The sequence below is a fragment of the Ammospiza nelsoni genome, chromosome 2 (assembly GCF_027579445.1).
Source record: "Ammospiza nelsoni isolate bAmmNel1 chromosome 2, bAmmNel1.pri, whole genome shotgun sequence".
NCBI lineage: Eukaryota > Metazoa > Chordata > Aves > Passeriformes > Passerellidae > Ammospiza > Ammospiza nelsoni.
Window position 1 is genome coordinate 111,328,973 of NC_080634.1, and position 22,859 is coordinate 111,351,831.

At 36.6% G+C, this 22,859-nt stretch overlaps 2 protein-coding genes across 2 annotated transcripts in view; both read right to left on the reverse strand.

The window, feature by feature from the left end:
• Positions 1-431: 431 nt before the first annotated feature.
• Positions 432-4,704, reverse strand: LOC132087546 (cilia- and flagella-associated protein 251-like). Its single transcript, XM_059493890.1, has 4 exons — positions 4,134-4,704; positions 3,876-3,915; positions 2,536-2,618; positions 432-1,579 (listed from the first exon to the last, which is right to left on the reverse strand). Exons 1-4 carry the CDS (start codon positions 4,482-4,484, stop codon positions 1,358-1,360), a joined length of 696 nt encoding a protein of 231 aa, XP_059349873.1. The 5' UTR covers positions 4,485-4,704; the 3' UTR covers positions 432-1,357.
• Positions 4,705-13,698: 8,994 nt separating this feature from the next.
• RPGR (retinitis pigmentosa GTPase regulator) overlaps positions 13,699-22,859 on the reverse strand; it is a 39,418-nt gene continuing 30,257 nt past the window's right edge. Inside the window, exons 11-16 of the mRNA XM_059493891.1 lie at positions 22,164-22,326; positions 20,728-20,834; positions 18,990-19,055; positions 18,353-18,397; positions 16,236-18,007; positions 13,699-16,142 (exon numbers count right to left, since the gene is read on the reverse strand). Coding sequence (XP_059349874.1) covers positions 15,509-16,142; positions 16,236-18,007; positions 18,353-18,397; positions 18,990-19,055; positions 20,728-20,834; positions 22,164-22,326 — 2,787 coding nt within the window. The 3' untranslated portion in view covers positions 13,699-15,508. The remainder of the gene's footprint in view (positions 16,143-16,235; positions 18,008-18,352; positions 18,398-18,989; positions 19,056-20,727; positions 20,835-22,163; positions 22,327-22,859) is intronic.

Below are 22,859 nucleotides of genomic sequence, written 5' to 3' on the forward strand. Positions count from 1 at the left end.
AAGGACAAAGCATGCAGGTGAACCAACTCCTAGGATTAAATAAATTCTGGACACTTCTGACCTATTGTATAAAATTTAAGCAACTCTGAAACTGGGGAAATTGAAGGAAGAACTGGAAAGCAACCAGCCCAGTTGTCCCACCTTTCACCAGTTCACTGTGTGGTCAGGGATCACTGAGGGGTCACTGACCACCAGGGACCAGCAGAGTGACCTCCAGGACAGAAGAATGTGTGTAAATGGGAGGGAAAATATATTCTTGATTTCAGGGAAATTATTTGTCATGTGTATGTTTCTTCTGGGAAAATCAATGATTATGTATGAAAAATACAGTATCTAAACAGGAGCCTTTTCTGTACTCAGCCTGCACAATATTTTAGAGGAAATATCCCCTTGAGCATCAGGTTGAATAAAGAACTCCTGCTTCTTAATGCTACAGTGGTGTTAAGCAGTTTTTATTTGTACTGACTTTTGGCTCCTCCTGTTTCCTTCTGAAGAAAAGCCAGTCTGCCTGAGAAAAACATGAATATTTACCCCATAATGATCAGCCTGTCATACTGATGCCACAGCACCTCTGGTTGCATTATTTTCCTGTGAGAAAAGCTTCACATTAAGGTGTGGATATTTAGAGGATACAGGATTAGAATCCAAGTGAAACAAGAATGAGGGTTTCCAGTTTTCCCTGGGCCTGATCCCGTAGGAGAGAGGCCCATCAGCTTATGCCAATTTCAGCAGGAGCAAAGGTTTTCAGCACTTCTCAGAAATAAAAGCTTTCTCCCTGTCCCAGTTTGGCAGGATACTTCCATCCTTACACAGTTTCCACTGGGACTGCTGCCATGAGTGAAATTAGGCACATACTCAAGTAACTTCTTCCATAATGGCCTACAAGTTAACTTGAAAGTTTTACTGCTATTTTTTCTATGTCAAAACAGAAAGATGTATATTTCTGAGTACCTTAAATATTCTTGACTAGTTTGTTAAACCAAGTAATATATAGAATATTATAATTTTGCAAGAGTGTCATGCTGAAAGTGGTACTCTGTAGACTGAAACAGAAGAAAATTATTTAGCAAAAACCATAAAATGCCTGTATTCAACTCTTCACATTAAAAACCCCCATATTTTGCTTTAGAACATCAACAGGTAAGGCCACAGAACTCCAGCAAGGTGCTGATAAGTATATAATTTTGACCTATTAAAATTACCAATAAATACCAAGAAAATCATCTGCCTATTTAAAATTACAGCAATCCAATCAATTAAAAAAAGCAGCCATCAACATCTCAAGTCATATCTGTTTTCAAGTAAAAATTGCACTGTATGCTTTAAGACTGTCACATTCTCTTATATTACAACAGTTTTACAGCAATGTACATGTATTAACTTTCATCCTTCTGTCCTGGTTAGTCACAGTTTCACTGGAATTCTCCAGTGTATGATTCTGATTTTCATCTTTATTGCTTTCACCAGTTAAATCTTCCTTTTCCTTTTCTTCACTCTGCAGTGGCTTTGCCGAGCTGTCTTCCTTTCTGCTACATACATTCTTCTGGCTTGTCAGTGGCTTTCGCTTAAACAGGGAAAACTGGAGTGAAAAAAACAGGTAAAGGATATGTCTGAAACAGTTAGCAGTGAAATTCAAGATTAAAAAACACAAACCCAGTAGATATCAAAGTTAAATGAGGTTGGCAGATTTCTCCTTGGTAAAATATTATTTTTTTTAAACAAAATCACTAAAAAATGTTGAGAAACATTTGCAAAATTTAAAATGTGTTAAAATAGCACATGGCAATCAGAAAAGTTCAAGTGATTGCAATTTGTCAAATTACACATTGTACAGTTTGTACAAAATGCTGTGAGTGGTGCATTTATTTTGGTTTCTTCCAAATAAGAACCTGAGGCAAGGTCCAAACATGAAGTCCCAGAAAGTGCTCACTGTGCCTGCTGATAAATGTGTGTACTGCCATAAATGACAGTGCTTGTGCTCATTGAGACCACACTGGTGTCAAAGTTAAAGTAAAATTAAAGTTAAGTACTGCTTAGGGCCTTTGGTCAACAGGAAACTCAGCAGCCTCTGCAGGAGCCTCTGAATCCTAAAATCTGTAAGAAATTCTACTCCTCAACATGCTCATGCACCTATATAGAGAGATATATTTGATGATAAAATCAGTGTATGTTGCAAATAGATGCAGAGTAATGAGCTCAGCTACTGCTTTCAGAGGCAAATAGGAGGGGAAATCTTTTTAGATAATGTCCCATAGGAATCAAGTCCTAAGTTTTCACCTCACCAGTTCATGATGTGATGAACAATCTCTCTCTCAGGGACATGCCTCTATTAAGAGGTCATAATGGGCTTTAACTAATTTCTATTATTTGGACATTTTAAAATTATTTTATCAAAAAATAAAATCAAGTCTTAAACAGGTTGCTCAGCAGTTTAATTATCTTTGCACATGATATGAGTTGAGGTATTTGCTTTGGTAACTGCCCACTGGCTTCTTGGTCACTGGCAAAGTTAGAAAGAATCATCAGGCCACAAACCTTTTTTCTCCCCACTCCAGTTTTTTGGTCCTCAGTGTTCTCTGAAGAACTGTTCACAGCATGATTGTCAGTGCTTTCCTTCTCTACAATAACATAAATGTTTATATAAAATTTCTTCTGATTCATGGAAATCAGAAAAATATCACAGAAAAGCAGAAATAATTACTCTTCAGATTATTTTTGAAGTAGAGCTAAATAAAACGGAAAAAACAATCAGAATATTCAGTAAAACTTGATGCCCAGCCTGAAAAGACAATTTTTATTTTTTAATCTCTCCATATATTGTCCTGACATTACTCTCCAGATGCTCAATTTTTAAGAATAGAACACTTACAGCAGTGACAATATAGGAAATATTTTTACTTGACACTCACAGTTTCCTCTTGCTGACAGGAGACAATGTCTTGCACACTTATTTGCAAGTATATTCTAATTTGGCAAAGATGATTTTAGGGCAGGAGTTACAGTTCAGCATGAATTTTATTCCATAGAAACAATTCTGGGAAAAGGAAAACTTTCCATCTCAGTTGATGTGTCTGTGCTTAAATTTTCCTATATTCCCTGTATGAATCATATACATTTCAAACTTAATACCAAAACTTCCAAATCACTGAATAATGGAAAAATATTTAGCATCCCTTCTGTACAAGCGATTTCCATTATAATATTGAAAATAAATGGCATAGCTTCTTCATTATAAGGGCTGTGGTCTGTTTTATACCACACTTGTTATTTTCTTTCAAGAGAACTATTTTAGATTATTCCAAATTTCTAAAATAAAAAAAAAAAAGTCCTATACATATAGGGCACCCAATTACATGTTCCCCAGCTTTTATAAAGGAATATTCAGTTTCCATAAACTGCCATGAAAACTGGAAGGAGCTTCTAGACTTACATATTCAGCATCCTGAATAGTGTTCAGCAATTATCACATCTCACCTAAAATAATCTCTCTGTGAATAGAATGAGCAAATATCAGCTGAAAAAGATGGGGAAGAATTATGAGCAGCTTCTTGACTGAATTGAGGCACAGGGCACATAAAGAAGTTTTCTGAGAGACAACAAAATTACCATGACTTTGGCACTGCACAGGATTCCAGGATTCAGTCCTGCTAAGAGAAAGTCCTCATGGACTTCCTGCACATGACTGGGAAAAGTATTTATTTCTTTCAAATCATTAACAGTTAATAATAGGGGTTTGCCCCTCAAATTTCATTACCTCTCAAGAACTGCTTTGCCAACTATGAACAAGGACAGTGTTGTCCAGTATTTTTATAATGTCATTTAGAAAACTTTTATCTGTCTTTAGAATGTACAATTCTTGGGAATTGTATTCTTACCCTGCTGAACGATGGTCTCTTTCTGAGTAGTCTCCTCTGTCTATAGACCAAAAAACAAAACCAAACAACTCTTTCAAAATTGTTAAAAAGAAAAAAAAGTTTAACTATTAACACCTATATGTGTTTCTTCCTCTACCAAAACCACCCCAAACAACAACTTTGCATTTACAGGATACGTACACATGTATCAAACTCAAGTTAGTTACAGAACCAAATTCTTTCAGAGACCTGTAACTTAATAGGAGTAAATAACTTTACCTCTCCAGTTTCCACAGTGCTACTAGAACTGCTTGTCTCTCCCTCGGGTGATTTACGATCCTTTTCTTTTTCATTTTTTTCCTCTTTTCCCTCTTTTTTCTCTATGCTTTCTTTTGTTTCATCTCCTCTTTCTTCTTTTCCTTCTGCTTCTTCTACTTCCTCTACTTCTTCTACTTCCTCTACTTCTTCTACTTCTTCTATTTCTTCTACTTCTTCTATTTCTTCTTCTTCCTCATCATCATCTATTTCTTCATCTCCATAGAAGTTTTGTTCCTTGGACAAAATTGCCAAAACATAATTTTGAAACTCAAGGTGTAGAATGATCATGATCCTCATCCCATACCAGTTCATCACACATCAGAATTTGACTAACAAGAAAACTCAAAAGGGAATGTTCTAAGGAGATAGAATAAGAACAGGCACAGGAGATCTCAATCAAAGTTCGCTAATTTTAATCCGTTTTTAAAAAACTGACCTCCAGGGAACATTAGGAGTGCAGCTAACTTATGTTTTGCCAATATGTGCCTCCTTAAAGAAAAAAGCAATGAAAATAAATTATTTCTGGAAATAAAGTATTTCTTTTAAATGTTTTAAATGAGCATAATTGACACAAGCAGTAATAATTCCAACATTGAAAAAAAATTCAAATCTTTTTCTCAAGAAAATTAATGAAGAAATGCCAGATACAAAGCTTTGATTCATGTGATTCAGTACAGATATTGTAATTTGAATTTAAATTATTTTCAGCCTAAGATAAACTTCAATATAGTAAAAATAAAATGGCCAAGGTCGTTATAAAATAAATATTTAAAAGCACGAATGCTATTTCTGTAAAATGTGTGGAAAAATGAATCAATTATATCCTTCTTACTCCCTTCAATCAGACTGTCATTATTATGCCAGTATGTACTTATAACAGCATAAAATGCAATATTTAAATATGCATTCTCCATCCCAATGCAGGAATATAAAGGCCTAAGCCAAGGGCTTCCAAGGACAACTCAAGTGAAGGCACAGCAGTGCCCAGAGGAGAACATTTGTGTTCCACTGCAGCCAAGGTCACTGTGCAAAGTGGTGGGAAGTATCTGCACACCCTTTTGGAAGTGTGGTAAGGAGTCTTACATTGAACTCCTTCCTACAGCTGGTTCCAAATGTTGTCTCCCATCTGTTGTTAATGTTTTCCCTATTCTCTCTTACTTCTTTGGATTTTTGCCTGTTGTCTCTCCAGCTGCTCTCATGGTCATTAGAAGGTCCTTGCTGGTGATGAGGAGACCACCAGTGAAGTTTGAACACAGAGACCTTTAGTGGAACTCCTTTGCTAAGCCCAACTCACATATCTCAGGAATCTGAGACATCCTTACAGGGGACTTATGGAGACCTGCATCATTCTGGAGCCCAGCTCACAGCCTACAGCACTTAAATCACACTAGATGAATTTATTTGAGCCATGCTCTTCATCCAAAATACAAAAAATGGAGGAGAGAGACACTCCTTTTACTCCAAGGAAGCCACCTGTTTAACTGAACAGCTTCCCAGAGTGACCCCATTTCCATTTACTGCAGCTTTTCACAGGTGTCTCTGGCTGTCACCTCATCTGGTACTCCTAAAATAGCAAATTTGGCATCATAACTCTGACAGCACAGTTCTGTTACTGTTATTTCTCCTTGCCCATTTACAGGCATGATTTAGAGATTTTACCAATGGCAGAGAAGGATCTGAGATTGTTATACTACACATATGCTTTTACCTTAAAGGATGCATCATCTGACCATTCAAACTTATACCTGAAGAATTTAATAATCTAATAACCTAGGCTACTAATTAAAGTACATATATATGTATACTTATATTATATATACCTATAATCTCTTCATTATTCTCTTTCATCATGCTTTAGGGGTTTTTTTTCTTATTTCACTCTAAATTCCTTTTCATAAAAAGGTAATGCTGAAAGAATACCTTCAATACCTCTAAAGCTGAGACAGAGAGAAGCTGTCTGTGCCAAGGTCATGCATACAAAGTCAAAAGTAGTAGAGAGCATACACGTGAAATATTTCAAACTGGTTTCATTTAAGCTTGAGGTTCCATTTTCTTCAAGGACAAAACTGTGGTTGTTACTATGAAACAGCCTTAAACATTTTGTACCTATAGTATAACAAATCAGTACAGCAGAACAGCAATCTAGAAAATACAGCCTTGCAGATTTAACACAATACACATATTTTTGAAGAGTTGTCTTTGCTGATTTATTTTCATGCATTTATTCTGGTTTTCCTATAAATCCAGACCTTCATAACTAGACGTTCTTGAATATAAATTTGCTGTTTCCAAGCTTATGGGGACAAATGACTTTACTTGCACTGGTTTTGGCAAAAATATTGCTTTAGTGGGTATAACTCAGGGTGTATAACTGTCTTCTGCTAAAATGGCTGCTGCTGACTTTTCTTTGGGCAGGTTAATACAGAATAAAGACATTTCTTTTCAAATTGCTCTACAAAAAATATGGTCCTATGTCCACAGGAGAGAGGGGAAAGAACTTCCCTCTGTTCTGTACTGTTGTCTCACCTGATGCCATGCTCTGGCTAAAAGTCTCACTGAAGACTGAGACACATCTCATGGCAGATCTTGCTCAAACAACAGCTGCCAACTAGGTTTCTCTGTATTTCTGTAATTGTTTCATTGTAGACCCCTCCTGCTTAGTTTATGGAAACAGTTCTGCCAGATGGGCTGCTCATAATTAGCATTTGAGAAGGGAAGGCTTATGGTATCTTTCCACATCTCCTCAAGGAGTCAAAATAATGTTTGCCATGATCATTTTATATTTCTAGAGAAGAAAATCTCAAAATGTCCCACTGATGGGAGAAATTTAGTTGCAGATCTTTTTAAAATCTGGTGAAAACTCAGTGAAGAGAAAGCTGTAACTACTATGTGTACCATTTGAAGTGGAGAGTTCTAGGAAGCTCTGCTTTACAGAGATGTTTTTGTTTCCAGTTGCCTTGGAAACTGTTAAAAATCCACACAGAAGGTTATTAAAGAGAGTTGAGAATGAGATAGGTAGCTACACGTCTGTTGCTGTGTGGTGTTCTGCCAAGCAGCCATAAACCAGCAATTGCTTAGCAGAGTTTTTAATCATTTAAGGAAGAGATTTCTCCATTACCTGCCCAGCTCATTAGCTTGACATGCTCAAAAGCATTCTCATGTCCCTTTTACATGTCTACAGGATAAATGAATGGTATAAATACCAAACAGGATTTTCCCTATGAAGCAGAAGACTCTGAGTAAGTGGGTGTTAGTCCAAGGAGGTTGGGCAATGGTCATAATGCTTCATATGGGCCTGAACTTCCTGGAGCACTGGTAAAGACAAATACAAAACACATTCTACAGACTATCTTCTTGCTTTGATGCAGGATTGAAGAGGAATAGATAGAGGAATCATGCCCTATGGTAGCTGTCATTCTGCTCTCCAAAAACCTAGTGCACATCCACGTCACTCCCGAACTGTCCATGCTGGGAAAATGCACTGGGTTAACATTTTACTAAAACAGCATTGAAAGTAACACCAACCCTGATCTTATGTAGAGATGAGTGAAAAAAACCCAAAACCAAAAAGCTCAGTTTACCATTTGTAGGTTAGAGGTACATGGTTGGGTAGCCATGTAACATTTTCTTGATACTGATCAGGGTGTCAAGGCATCTGATGTGAAGTGACTGGAAATACTGCCTGACAGAACTGCTGGAAAAGCTAAGGTTCATACTGTTTCTTACTAAACAGTTCCAGAGACAGCTTAAAACCTTAAAGTCCACATAGTGTTAGCCACTTGTCATCAGGTATTTGAACTGGCTTTCATTTTGTAGCTATTAATATAGAGGAGTTATTCGCTCAGCCACTCTAAGCCTTAGAGAAATATCCCTTACTTTAATGATTAAAGAAAGCTGTCAAGTTTAAAAAGACTGACAAAATTCAAAGACATGAGTACTCCAATGAGAGATTTAGCAGCTTATCCTTCCACTTACAAGCAATAAGGAGCCAAACTAAGCTTTCCTTCTATATTGTCACAGAGACAAACAGAAGGGCTCAGCTAAATACACTTAGAAGAGTTTCCTGCAAAAAACTGAGCCTGCCACCATAACTTGTCTAAAGCTAACACCTAGGTTTCTACTAGGTTATATTGGTTTCCCAATTACACAATTTTATGTTAAGAGCACTTAACATGGATTACCTGATACTTCTAACACTCCCTTAATGCTGCTGCTGTTGTGTGAGTGTCCTGGAAAATGAAGGCAATGCTGCACTTGTAATTTCAGGCACTCTGTGCAGTGAAACCACTGGAAACCAGTTTTATGTCAGATGGGAGTTTCCACTGTTAAATGTCAAAAACTGAACTATAAAAATAGTTATGCCTTAAATATTATGGAAGAAAACATACTGAAGTAGCAGTTGTCCTGTAGTGATACACAGATTACCCTGGACATGTGGTGGCTAATTGCCACAACAGTGCCCTCCAACAGGATGGCATCACCCTGGGATAAAACACTGAAGACACAGCTGAAAATGATGTTGGTAGAGAATGACTGAAAAATTCATTTTCCATTAAGTTTTTTTCAGCCCACACTTTGCTACCCAACATATTTTATTTACTAAAAGCTGAACACAACAACCTACAGGTCTCCACAGACCTGTGCACTTCTGTCACAGGTTGGCAGTGCACATACTTTGCATTAAGAGGATTAATCAGATTACATTCATTAACCAAGGTGTCATCCTGAGACTGCACACTGGCATTGATTACACAGAGTAGCCAGTAATTTTTGAGGGCATTCTTTTAAGGATTATTTCAGTTGGCTTTGGTGTTATTATTCTGTGGTTTGCCAGCTTGCTGCTGTAGGTGCCGCTGTAGGAGAAAGATGTATCTCTGCATTCTTCTGTGAATAAAAATAACTACTTACCAATGCATAAAATTCTAATTTAAAACTACATTCTGAAGAAGTATTTGTACTTTCAGTTTTTCACTAGATATTTAAATAGAGTCATCTAAAGTTTTATCCTCCCAGCAACTCAAAAGATATTTTTTATTTATTCTCCAAGATAAATCAACATCTGAAATAGCTCAGATGTACTACAACTTTCACATACAAAACTGTTACCTTCTCATAAAAGTTTTCTTTCTTTGGATAACAAACAGAAAATAGAAATTTCCAAGCAAAAAGGGGGAAAAAAAACTTCTATAGAACTAGAAAGAATGTTTAAGGTGTTTTGTGAAAACCATAAAAGAAGTTTGAGACTGTTTACATCAAGTATAATCTCTCATGAAGTGTTTTACACAGTAACATAAATACCCTATAATATTCACTTGGAAATACCACACAAAAATAACTCCTGGGTACTTGAGCAAAACAGGAGAAATATAATGAGCAACTCCAGAATATGTTGGTGTTATCTGAAAAACTCACTGTGTCTCTGGAAGATATTATACTGTATAAAATGAATTCTTAATGCTAACAGACACAGAGAAAAAAAAAACTACTTGGGAATATTGGCCCACACTTGGATGCAGATTGTGCATATTTTCCAAATCCTTATAGAAAAAATTGTAGTGTCTGGAGTTTGTCATGCAGCTCTCACATATTTGCAAGTGAATGAGGACAGTCACTCCTTCTGCTTTTATTGTGCACATAGCTCAGATACTCCATGTCTTTCCCAAATCCTGTACTTTTCATTAAAATCCTGCTGTAATAATTCTGCTTTTTATTCAGTGCTTTGATAAAAATACTGGTAAAGGTAAATTTTTGCCAAAGAAGGTTTGCAGGAAGATTTTTGACATTCTCTGACTTGGTACATTCCTCAAAGAGCTGGTCCATGAGTCACTGCTAAAACCTCCACAGACTGCAAGACTGGGTCTCAGGGAAGAGCCCCCACTTCAAAATTATCTGATGTAAATTGGTAATTTTTACACAACCATCACTAATCTTTAAGCCCATTCTCATTTCATAGATTTTTCAAGGCACACCCAGCTCAGCAATGCAAGTGCCATGAGTTTCCCCATGGAATTGTTCTGGAACTCCTGCCAGCACTTGTGGAAGCCCTCCCTCAGCCACTGCAAGGCTGGCTGTCCAGCACAGCTTGATTTCATTCTGTACCCTTGATACAGGACAGTTCAGGTTTGCTTTGTCCTTTTTCTCCACACTGATGATAATGAAGTGCCTTGTAAAAGAGGTTAAATTTTGCAGCAGTTCTGCTGCTGTGTTTCTAATTGTGAAAGTAGTTTTGTGCCTTGGATAGAGGCTGGATTGAATGAAAGTGAAGTATTTTATACTTCCTGTGAGAAAGCCAGGCTCTGCCAGGCTGGCTCACAAGCTCCTTTTAGGTTGGTATTTATTGCTCACTTTCCAGTCAAACAGCACAGGCTCTTGTACTAACAATAGTACACAGGGGGGGCTGAACCTTACTCTTCAACGTTATTGTGATCTACAGCCTTACAAAAGAGATAAAGGCTTTGTTTAATATAAAATTCTTCTTAGAGCCACCTTTGTTTCTCTCTCACACACTCTCCATATGACAGCACAAATACTTTAAATTTCACACAAACCACAAATGAGACTCTGTGTGAAAGGTGTGACAGTCAAATTATAAGGCTCTAAATCCATTGAACCTGGGACACTCCAGCAGACAGCCCTGCAACCCATCACAGACGTAAAGAGTCATTTCTGATTTTTCAATGCTGGAGAAATAAGAAAACCAGAATGGTAAATATTTTTAAACCAGACATTTCAGGGCCCTGGTAAGAATTATTTTCATAACTAAGCATGGGAGTTTGAGATAACAGTATTAATATTTGTTTAAATTATTATAGCATAGGTTGACAAGCAAAAAAGCAATGAGCACTATCATGAATCCTTGAAAAAAGAGAGCGATTAAGTGTACTTGCTTCTTCTTTTGGCAATAGAAAAATAAAACTTCTGTTGCTGTCTGCAATGCAATTTTCTGATGCCAAAGCTGTGTCTCCAAAATCCTTTCAATATCCTTTCAATTCTCTTCTGTCTTCATTAAAACATAAATAAGTGTGTAAGAATGTTACAGCTCAGTGAGTGACTTTGGATCCCAAACATGCCCAGAACTTTACTGAGCACAATACCATGGGTTTGCCGTTTCTGCAAGCAAAGAATTTGCTCATAGAATGCCACAGTACTAAACACTGTCACTTCCACAATTAGATGAAAAATTACCCTTTCACATTTACTTTGCCCTTTTTTGGCCTTTACAGATCCTTAATGTTATATGACAGATAGGATCTAAAAGGTAGTGTCATCTTGGGAGAAAATAAGCTAAAATTTATATTAAAAGATACCAAATGGTAAGGAAAAACTAGGAGGGAAAAAATCCTAAGAGCACTGAAAATAAAAACTAGATGTCCTTTCAGCAAAATTCTGAAAGGCCGTGTTCCAAAGAATCTCCATGTGGTCATCCAGATAAGAAGCTGGAACAAAAATTAATGAGTGAAACCTAGACATTTTTTGTAACTTGGAGAAGGACATTTTTGTTATTCAGCATCAATTATGCAAAGAGATCTACTATCTGAACAAATGCTTTGATATGTTCAGCTATAATGGAAAAACTTAGCTGCTGAAATTTTGCAGACACAAGAGAAGAGCTGTGTTACAGAATATTCCAAGGTCACCCAGAACACCCTCAGCTCTAAGCAGAGCTGTGAGGCAGCAGCAGATCTGCAGCTCACCCTCGAAAGTGCCAGAGGTGTTTGTATTCCATACACACAGTAAAAAGCAGCATCTGTAATTCAGGGAATCTCTGTGAGACTGTGCAGGGGATTAAAATTTTGAGATGAGCTGCAGGGGATGCCCTGAAATTTCCACGTGGTTATTAACACTTTGAGGATGTCCAGTGTTGCTGCTCTTGAATTAAACATGTAGGTGATTGATTGCTGGTTAACTGTAATTAATAAATCAATAAACCACTTATTCTTGATTTAAACCACAGAATTGAACACTTTTTCCACGTGATGGTCATTAGGGAATAAATAATGAAGAAGGAATAAGTGCTCTTTTTTCTAGTACAGGAATACAAAGACATCAAATGATGCAAATTAAAAAGAGGAGTTACTTCTCCAAACAATGTGTAAAGAAATCTAAGAATTATTTTCCAAAACATGCTAAACAGGCTAAAAATTGATTGAAAGAAATTTGTGTGAAGAAAATGGATGTTAAAAGTAATACATGTATCTGCTAAACTACAAATTATTGAAAATGATGAATATATTCATTATACTGAATGTTTACAGGGGTGAAGTAACACTACATGTTTGGGCTACCCAATATTCGAATTTATTTTTTTTCCCAGGTACTCACCAGCAGCCACTGGTAGAAAAGAGATGGATAGATCTTTGGTCTGGGCAATTGTCTGTTGTTTTCTCTCTCTAATGCAGGATTTCTTTTCTCTATTAAAAACTAATCAGAACTATTTCTGCCATGTTTCTTCAGTACTGCATATAAATCTCTTTGTATGCCACAATAAATACCAAGGATATACTGAATTTTCAGAAAACCACAAGTAGCAAACTTCATAAACCAGAATGAGTCAAACTGAATGAAATTCCACTCATTATGCTAATGAAGTTTCAAAGTCCCCTGAAAGCCCAGAAATGGTGGCAGAGAGCCCAATTTATATAACGAGCCTGTGGAAAACCCTTAGAAGTGCTGGAGCAAAGCTCTGCTTTTCCCCACCACAGGAATGATCCACAAAACTACATAAAAACAGTTCTCAAATCAGTGAATTTTAATCTAGACAAAACAAAGAAGAGAAGATGACCATAAGCTGGCTTCCTTCACTTTCTTGGAAAGCTTTCTGCTATCAGCATATGCTAAGAGAGAAAAAACAAATAGTCCTCATTTTCCTAAGAATTTACATTAAATGCTGCAACCAAACAGTAAATGAAGGGCCATTCCTATGTGGAATTGGAAATCACTTGCTTTAAAATGCTCTCTTTTTTTTTCTCTCTTTCTCTCTAGGAAATATTTTTTACTAGAAAAAACAGTGTTGTTTTGTTTTTCACAGCCCAGTTTTGCTCCAATGATGAATTCTAGAACCACGAAGAAGTAGATGTCATATCTAAGAAACCCAGTTTTAGGCCTACAAAAATACTTTTCAATACTACTAAACTTACTAAGTTTAATCACAGTAACATCCTAATCTTTCTAAGAAAGATAAAATAACACATCACAGTTCCACTTAGTTTCAAGGGGAAGTGTTTTCAGAGGAATTGTGATAGCACAGCACACTGGCAAAATATCCAATGACTCCATTGTTAGAGAGATATTGGGAAGGGCATTAAACTGATTAAATATTCTCTAACAGAATATGAGGATACTTACCCTGCTCCAAAGACACATGCTGATGTCAAGACAATGTGCTCCAGAAAATTCCAAAGTTTGAAACAAATGTCACAGGGAAAAATTCAGTCACTGGGGTAACATTTTGCTGTAGTTAGGCACAGCACACCTGAAGTGATCTTACCTTCAAATGCAGCATGTGGAAGGGGTGAGTGAGGCAGGAAGGTTGGACCTAGACTAGGATTTACTGGCAAACTACTGATCTACTACAGGCTTTGTAGAAAGTAAATTCTGGAGACATTGTGTCAAAGATTGTTTAATGCCAGCATCTTACAGGACAATAATAAAATGTTTCATAATATCAACATAAGTATTGATTCCATTCATGCTTTTATTGAATGACATTTACTCATTTTGATTCCCTTCTTCTTCTCTCCTCATTTACAAGTATGGCTTAAACAACTATTTTTCTAGAAAATGTCAATATTGAGATCTGTTTGCAAAAATTTCTGAGACCCCCCCATTGGCGTAATATTCAAGTAACAATTCTGCATGAGTCCCTATGTCTTCATTTGCCAGTTCAGTCTCTAATGGTTGAAAGAGTGATGCATTATATTACAAAAATAATTTGCAAAATTTGTTTGTGTATTTTAAGGAAATTCTGAAAGTATTAACTTTGTCTTTAAAAAAATCAGACTTACCACTTTCTTTACTATTCCATCTGGCTTGTTGATTTGCCTCTTTTTGGAGATTACAGATAGGGTTTTTAAAAACCATAAATATTCTCCAATGAGGAGAAGTTTTGGCTCTGATCCTGGAAACATATGTGTTTCACACAGCAACAACATATATTCCCCCTCCTAGAATACCTCAGAGTTAGAGGACTTATGTAATGTAGTCTTTTGTAGGCAGATATAGAATCTTTTGTGTATTGCACAGTATAAACAAATAAAAAAATGTTTTAGAAGTGTGTATTTCAAATTCTTAGTTCTATCAAACAAACAAGTGTGATATTCAAAAAATTATCCCTGTACTCTAAAGTTATCTAGGCCAGATTCTGAGATCTGTGTGTGCCTTTTTGCACAGAATTATGTGCTGACAGCAAATAAGAAGTCAGCCTTAAGGCCCTTGGAAAGTCCCAGGCCATCACTTACCCAGGCCTGCATTTCCATTACCATCCGCTGACCCATGTAAATTTGGCAACTTGTCCTTTCTTTAATTTAGGTCCTTGAACATTTTACCAATGTATGAACAGAATAAAAGTAGGGGGAATAAATTATGGAGTGATGTGGAAGAAGTTTTACAGAGAGCCAGAGAGAAGTTTGACAAAAGGATCCATGTTTACCCCTGAAAGAATTTTCTACCAAGGTTGTTGACATAGAAACCAAGAAAGAAAGAAGGATAAACAAGAGAAACCTACAACTGCCTATTCCAATAAGCACTTTGTTTGTCTCTCATGACCAATGAGTAAAGTGTAAACTTAGGAGTTTTGTAAGAATGTATAAAAAGCATGCATGCTATAATAAAAACAGCTTTGAAGCCTTCTGAAAATGGAGTGTGTTGCTTTGTATTGTCACTCAATTACAACAGAGTGATACCAAAATTTTTAAATATGTACCTTTGTTTATTTACTGAAACTCCCTTCAAGTAAGGCACATTATCAGTAAACTGCCCTGCTACTAATATTGGTGTGTTGCTGATTCAAAGGCAAAGATTACACTGTTACAATGTATAATTGATTTGTCAGCATATTACACTTTGATTAAGAGGCGAACGCAATTTACCTCCTCAGCAATTAATGTTTCATATATCATACATGATAAACATGATTGTGAAAATGATTGTATCAATAAAGTATGATTTCTCTCATAAAAGTATCCTGAATCCAAACATTTTCTTCAGTCTTTTTCAAGACATTGGCACTTAAATTATATGCATAACAGTTTGCTTTGATTTCATGAAAAGATTCCTTCAAGTAATAAAAATTGATCTGTTTCCTGAATAGGTTTAAAATTCATCTACAGTAGTCTATGCTACTTTAGTGTTAAATAATGAGGTAGCACATTGTTCCAAAATTGTTCTGGATTATGTAAACCATTTGCTACATGACGTTTGGATTTCACATTTTGTTTAGAGCTGTTTGGTAAAGCAGCACTTCCTGTCTTTTCTGGCTTCCTGGGTTTGCTTTTCTTTTCTGGAAGTTTACTACTATAATTTTTCCTTTCATCTTTTGCTTTTTCCTCTTCTTCTTCCTCCTCATCCTCATCTTCTCCCTCATCCTCTTCTTCCTCCTCTCCTAAATCCCCTTCCTCCTCATCTCCTTCTTCTCCCTCTTCCTCTTCATCTTCTCCCTCCTCTCCCTCTTCCCCTTCTTCTTCCTCCTCACCCTCTTCCCCTTTTTCTTCTTCCCCCTCTTCTTCTTCTTCCTCCTCACCCTCTTCCCCCTCTTCTTCTTCCTCTTCACCCTCTTCCTCTTCCTCCTCACCCTCTTCCTCTTTTTCTTCTTCCTCCTCACCCTCTTCCTCCTCTTCCCCTTCTCCTTCTTCTTCTCCTTCTTCCTGTCCTGCCTCTTCCCCCTCCTCTACCTCTTCTTCTTCCTCTCTTGTTTCCTCATCTCCCCCTTCTTCCACTCCTTCTTCTTCCTCCTCATCTTCCTCTTCTTCATCCACTCCCTCTTTTCCCTCATCTTCCCCAACACTCTCTTCTTCCTCTCCTACTCCCTCATCTTCTTCCACTCCTTCTCCCTCTTTATCTTCCCCTTTCTCTTCATTTTCCCCCTCCTCTTCTTCCTTTTCATCTTCTTCCCCCTTGTCCCCTTCTGCTTCTGCCTCTGCTCCTTCCTCTTTCTCATCTCCTCTTTCCTCTTCCACTTCATCCTCCCCATCTTTTCCTTCTTCCACTTCATCCTCCCCATCTTTTCCTTCTTCCATTCCATCCTCACCCACTTCCTTAGTTTTTGTATTTGCATCTTCCTCAACCTGCTCTTCTTCAGATACCTCTTCTTCCTTCCATGCCAATGATTCTCCCAACTCCTCCTCTTCACCCTCTTTGTCTTTTTCATTTTCCCTTTCTTTTTCTTCTTCATCTTCCTTTTCATCTTCTCCTTCCTCTTCTGCCTCTACCTCTTTTTCTTCCCCTTCCTCTGTATCTTCCCCTCCTTCCTCACTCTCATCTCTTCTCTCACTTTTAACCTGTTCTTTGTCTTTTTCAGTGCCTTCCTCTTTCTCATACTTCTCCTCCATATCCTCCTTTTCTCCCTCGCTCACCATTTCTTCTTCCTCCACCAACCTGCCTTGCTCATCTCTTTGCTCTTTGCCATCTTGCTGGCTGAGCTCCTCATTCTCCTCTGTACCCTCATTCCCACTTTCTCTTTCAGCTTGTGATTCTTCTTGTTCATTTTCTTCCTCATTATCTTTTCCCTCTTCATCTTTTTCTACTGAAACCTCATCTCCGTCTTTGTTAACCTCACTCTCTTCTTCCTCCCCTAATTTACCTTCACTGTCAATTGTTTCATCCAGTTTTTCTTTCTCACTTTCACCCTTTTCACTGCTTTCATTCTCCTGCTCCTGATCAGATTCCTCCTCATTCTTAATTTCTACTAGCCTGTCTTCATCAGGTTTATCATCAGAGCTTGTTTCTTCCTCATTCAGGCTTTTTAAATCAGTCTGTTCTACACGTTCTTTCTCATTGTTTGTAGCTTGCATCTCCTCAATCTCACTGTCTTTTTCTGAGTCCAGATGTGTCACTGTCCTCCTTGCCCTCTGCACAACTCTGTGTTCATAGAAGGCCTCTTCCTTAAGTATATATTTTTGGAGATCATTAATACTTTCCTCAGTTGAAGATGATGATGAAGATGATGAAGTTACAGATACTTGTTTCAAAAACTGATGCTTTTTTTTATGATGCTCCTTCTGTTCTGCACTACTTTCTTCTCCTGTGACATTCATTCTTTCATACTTGTCAGATTTTTCAACACCATCCTTTAGTTTGTTTTGACTATCTGCTGTTTTTTGACTCCCTTGCTTTTTAACAGGATTGTATTCTTGTACAATTAATGAATCAGCCTGGGGCTGATCCCTGGGAGCAGAAGGAAGTACCTCTATTTTAAGGGACTGCTTAGATTTAACAGCTTTTGGCTTTTTATTGGAAGAATTTATTTTTTCAGTCAGAATTTGATTTTCACTGGGAAGATTATATCTTGCATCCTCTCTGAAAAATTCAGGATTTTCCACACACTCTTTTTCCCTTTTCACTAATATGCTTTTGTCCTCAGTAATTTCTTGAGCACTGCTTTTCAAAGTACTATCACTTTGTGCATGCTCAGATTTACCCTTCTTTATACTTTTTCTGGCCACAGGCTTCCCTACAGAGGCACTACTCTTTTCTAAATCTTGTCCAGTTGACTCTGAAAGTGAAGACTGCTTTTGTAAAGAGCCAGACTCTAATTTTGAGCCCTCCTTTGTGGAATCAGAATCCTTGTTTTTCAGCCCACCCTTACCATCTCTTTTCAGTTTCACATTTTTATTGTTCTTCTATTCCACATGAGAAGCAGAAAATTAAAAAGAAAGAAAACAAGCATTAAAGACAAATGGCAGCAAAAGAAAAAGGTTACAAAAGCATCTGAACAAGAAAAGAAACATTTTGTGAGAGGGGACGAAAAGACAGCATAAAAGGTAGAGTATTTCACATGAAATGAATTTACAAGTGCACATATTAGAAATGCAACATCCTGGTAATGATCAGTGTAGTGCTACATCTTCCCCACTACCCAAGGAAATGCAGTAGGAACTGTGCAGCCAGTGCCACATCCCATAAACCAGAGCAGGGGCAATGCATGAGGCTGTGCAAGCAGAAGGAAATTCATACAGTTCTCTTACATCTTCCTCCTTTGGAAATCTGATGCACTCACTGTTATGCCCTTTCTAAGAAGTTTTAAAATATGTTGTATTTCTGCTTTAAATTTTACACTTATTTAACAAATTATGAATTTAAAAATCTAAAATAAAATTGTAATGAAATATAACAAAGTGCTGAAAAGCTGGGATCATTTTAGGAGTGAAATATAAAGTACTACAAAGTACTTTAATTTCATAATTAAGACCAGTATTATTGCTTCTTTAAATATACTTCATGGTGAATATCTGTAAATAAAATCTTTATTTACACTGTGTCCCAAAATATTTTCTTAGCAACAAACCAGTAGAAATTTATGTTACCACATGAAGTTACAGGGTGTATACAATAACCTCTAGCTTCTTAAAATAGTGAAATATTACACTCTTAAACTGCACTGGATATGTGGAGTTCTAGGTGCCTCCCCAAATTCTCTCTGCCTTCATGCAGCTTCTTAGAATTTTAGGTCATGGATATTCAGAAAATTAGCAAGAGGAGGTCTATAAAATTTGCCTGACTTTTTAAAAACTCAAAGCAAAATAATGAAGTAGTAGGACAATACAAGAATTGCAGATTTTTAAACATCAGTATCAATATAAAATATGTAATTAGTTACAGTACCTTCTGTTTTTGGAGCGGTGATAATTTTAAGGACCAGTCACCAGGATTCAGCTTCATTGCATGTGTCTGCAAAAAATAAGATCTCTATTAAAAAAATAAATATATTTAATACAGAAAGCAGCATCAAAGCCCAGTTTTACTAAACAGAGCTAGTTTATGAATATTTTAATATTATGCACAGTCAGGGTGAGACAAACCTGTATGATCATTCAGCTCAGCTATTTCACTTCCACACCATCATTTACTGCTTAAAAAGAGTGTGGTGAATAAATGTCAACACCTAAACTGCCTGTAGAGATGGAACACTACAGACATGTTTGAGATCCACCTTCCAGCCCATATAACCTCACCTTCCCTGTGAGGTTACAAATAGAACCGTACCTCATTATCATCACAAACTTAAACTCCACATCCAGTTTGGCACCACAGCCTTGAAAGAACATCTTCAAAGAAATGTTGCACAGCAGAATTTTTCCTTGGAATCTAATGCTTTTATCTCTTCCACATAAAGCAAGAAACCAAAAGGCAACAAAAAATACTACTAAGTGGGAATATATAATGAAATTTTGCTCATCCCTTGCCATATATTCCAAATGACAATATAATAATATTGTTTGCTGTTGATTGTTAACTGCTCATGGTTTAACTATATTCTTTTTCAACACAGTAAGCATGAAGAGTTCTGGTTTCAGACTCTCAATAATTTGTATCATCAATATAACATTAAAGGTTGTTCCTCCTCTTGTCACATGTATCAATAAGATGTATGTTGCCACAGTCTAGGAAAATTGAAAAAAACTATGCTGTAGCAGATTGTTTTCATTCAGATCCAAGAAGAGGAACCATTTATCTTGTATTTTGGCAAGTTTTCCTGATAGGCTTTTTTACAAATTTATGTTTAAAATTTTTTACATGTTTTAAAATTGATTCAGGACAGGTATAAAACTGAAAAGGAGAAGGAAGTCTAGCACATAAAGTGTGTAACATGCAAATAATGCTTCAGTAAATTAATGGAGGCCATGCTGTGCATTGGATCTGATCACATTTTTTTCTTGTAAATAAAAATGAAGTTTTATAATGTAAATTACTAAGTACTTTTAAATGCAAACAAACAATAATTCCTGTAGATGTTCAATCCCTCCAGCATAACTGTGGCTGCATTAAGGCCAGGACATGTTCCTTCTGCTGAGAGAACAAAATGTTTTGGAAAGTTGTACAAGTGATAAGGTGAACATGTTTTTTAAATAAAAGAAATATGTAGGAACAAGCTGGGGGATCACCAAATAATAAAAATGTCTGGATTTTGGCCTTCCCTTTAATATGATCCACCTGTATTAAAAAACCTTTTCTCAAACAGGAAAAGATGCTCTTCTGCTTCATTTCCTGCATTTCTCTGTTAGAAATCATCAAGAAAAGCAAGGTCAGAGACAGAGATCACCATGTGGCCTCCAGCATCCTTTTCCTTTCCTTTCTGATTTCCAGAGCTAAAGCATGGGGAGGCATTGCACTACTTGGACTGCTTCATGTCACAACACTACTTTGAAGATTAAAACATATTTTAGCATTGGGTGATGATGATACAAAATGCATGCTCATCTAACAGTATATCAGTATGATGTGTGTCACATATGATCTGGTAGTCAGGAATTCTGCATTAGAACCTGGAACACAATTCAGTTTCTTTGTCTTCCCCTGCAAAAAATTACTGAATTATAGATCCATTACTGGAATATATTACCATATTTAGGATGTCAGTTGTATCCCCAAGGTTTCTGTCGATATTTTCATTATCTGAATCTTGTTCTGAAGAGTCTTCACTAGGTTTATCATTTTGATGATTATTTTCTACAAGGTAAAACAGGGGTAAATAAACAAATGTCACAGGAACAAGCACTGTACAGCAAACAGAACACCCCACTCTTATAAAATAGAGATTATTCCTATTTTAGTAACATAGAACTGAAATCCTCAGATTCTTCACTCCCCCAGCCCAAGACACAGCAAAACCACTTCCATCTCCTTTCATCATTAACAACAGAGGGAGCTCAGCAATCTGGTGAGTTGCACAGTGGTACAGTGCACTGTAGATCTCTGACCATTTCTGCAGGCGTTAAAAGCCTAAATATTACCTGGGAAAGAGATTCTTTTGGATAATCTTTTTAATAATAGTGTAGCAATTAGACCAAAGTAGCTGCAGTTGTGTTATATCCATTGCACCTTATCTGTGTTATAGATGGAGAGACAGTGAGTTTCATGCAGCATTATAAAAATGTCCCTAAATCATTAAGCTCATCAGGTCTATGACCATTTTGTACAGCACAAAACCTGAGGTTTTAGGTCTAAGAAAACTCCAAAAGAAATTGAAATTTCACTGCATTGCTTTCCTGGAACCAGAAATGCTACGGGACATGCTGGCAGATTTAAAAATAACCATCTTCATTCTATGAATGAATTACTTTCAAATTAGATTTGGCTGTCCAGTAAATCTGAACTAACAGTTACACAGAAGCTTTGCATCCTGCACTCTTCAGCATTGTTCTTTCTAGGAAATCACACAGGCCCAGGATGCCAGACAAGTCCAGAACTGCTCTAGAGAATCTGCCAAAGTCCAGTACTCTATTATGGTTATCCAGACTTTTCCATCAGCTGGAATATTACAAATCCTTATTATCTTAGATAACAAAGAGTGAAGAGTACTTCTGCATTTCCAAGTGAAGAAGAAAGGTCCTGTAAGAATTATTAGACCTCTTTTCTTATGTTTTCTTATCCAAGTTCCTTGTAGGCTTACCTGTGTCCTTAACATTGTTCCTAACTTCTTTTTTTTCTGTAATTCCTTTTTTTGTGTGTGTGTGAAAACAAAATAAGTAGTTAATGTTCTTACAGTATTTTTGTGAATCTTATTTCTAAAGGCTTAAGGAACCACAGGTACAATCAACAAATTGTTTTTCTTTCACTCAAGCCTCCTCTTAATCTTTAAACTTGTTTTGCAAACATGAACAGTGTGAGGCAATTTTTGTCTGCATTTCTCTGCTTTCATGCCTGTATGCTGCCAGACTGTCCTGAGGTAAGACTGAATCTAAACCTTCTTTCAGGTTCAAACTGCACATTTGTTTATGAATTTTGAGTCAAGTCATTCTTATCAGAAAACAGCAGCAAGATGTGGGGGCACTTCACCTTTCTCATGGTCTCCATTCCTCCCAGATTCAGCTTTAGGACGACTTGCAGAAAACCAGAATGGGCTGGTGTTGCTTGCCACAGGCAATGAAGATTTTAAGAAGCTTTTCCCCATTGCAGGCAGAGTTTGTGCCATTCGAGCAAACTGCTCTGGTGACCTTTCCTTTAGGAGATTGAAAAACAATAAATTGAGAAAAAAGCTAGAAGAACAAAATGTAAGCAATCTCTCAGACTAATCAGTGGTATTTGCTGTTAGCTTGGGATACAGTGTTGCAACTTAATAAGCAGAAACAAATATATTTTAAAATTTTAATTATTTATAGTCCTAGAAAGTGGACAGGTACATAAGGAGATTTTTAAGATCATCTCTATGGAATGATTTCAAGTAATCCTAAAATACAAACAAATGAGAAAAAGAAGTTTTTCTTTTTATCTAAAATGAAAATCTAATCTCTCAAATAACATCAAGGTATTTAATCCACAACATCAATGCATTTTTATAGAATAAATTCATGTTTTGGTACAGTTAGTTCTCAGGTAAGTGAAATGATCCAATTCATTGTGATATTTAAGGAAATCACCTGGAATGTGTAGTGGAGATATAAGAGCAGAAAGCAATATTTTAAGTAGCTACATCTAATGTTCTCCTTTGATATTTTATAAATTATGAAATTGTTTAACATATTAAAGGATTCA

Coding starts and splice junctions, on each gene's coding strand:
- LOC132087546 (XM_059493890.1), bottom strand. CDS start 4,484: ATGAACTGGTATGGGATGAGGATCATGATCATTCTACACCTTGAGTTT. Junction 3,916..4,133: donor GCACTGTGGAAACTGGAGAG/GTAAAGTTATTT, acceptor TTTGGTCTATAG/ACAGAGGAGACTACTCAGAA. Junction 1,580..2,535: donor CTGGAGTGGGGAGAAAAAAG/GTTTGTGGCCTG, acceptor TTTTCACTCCAG/TTTTCCCTGTTTAAGCGAAA.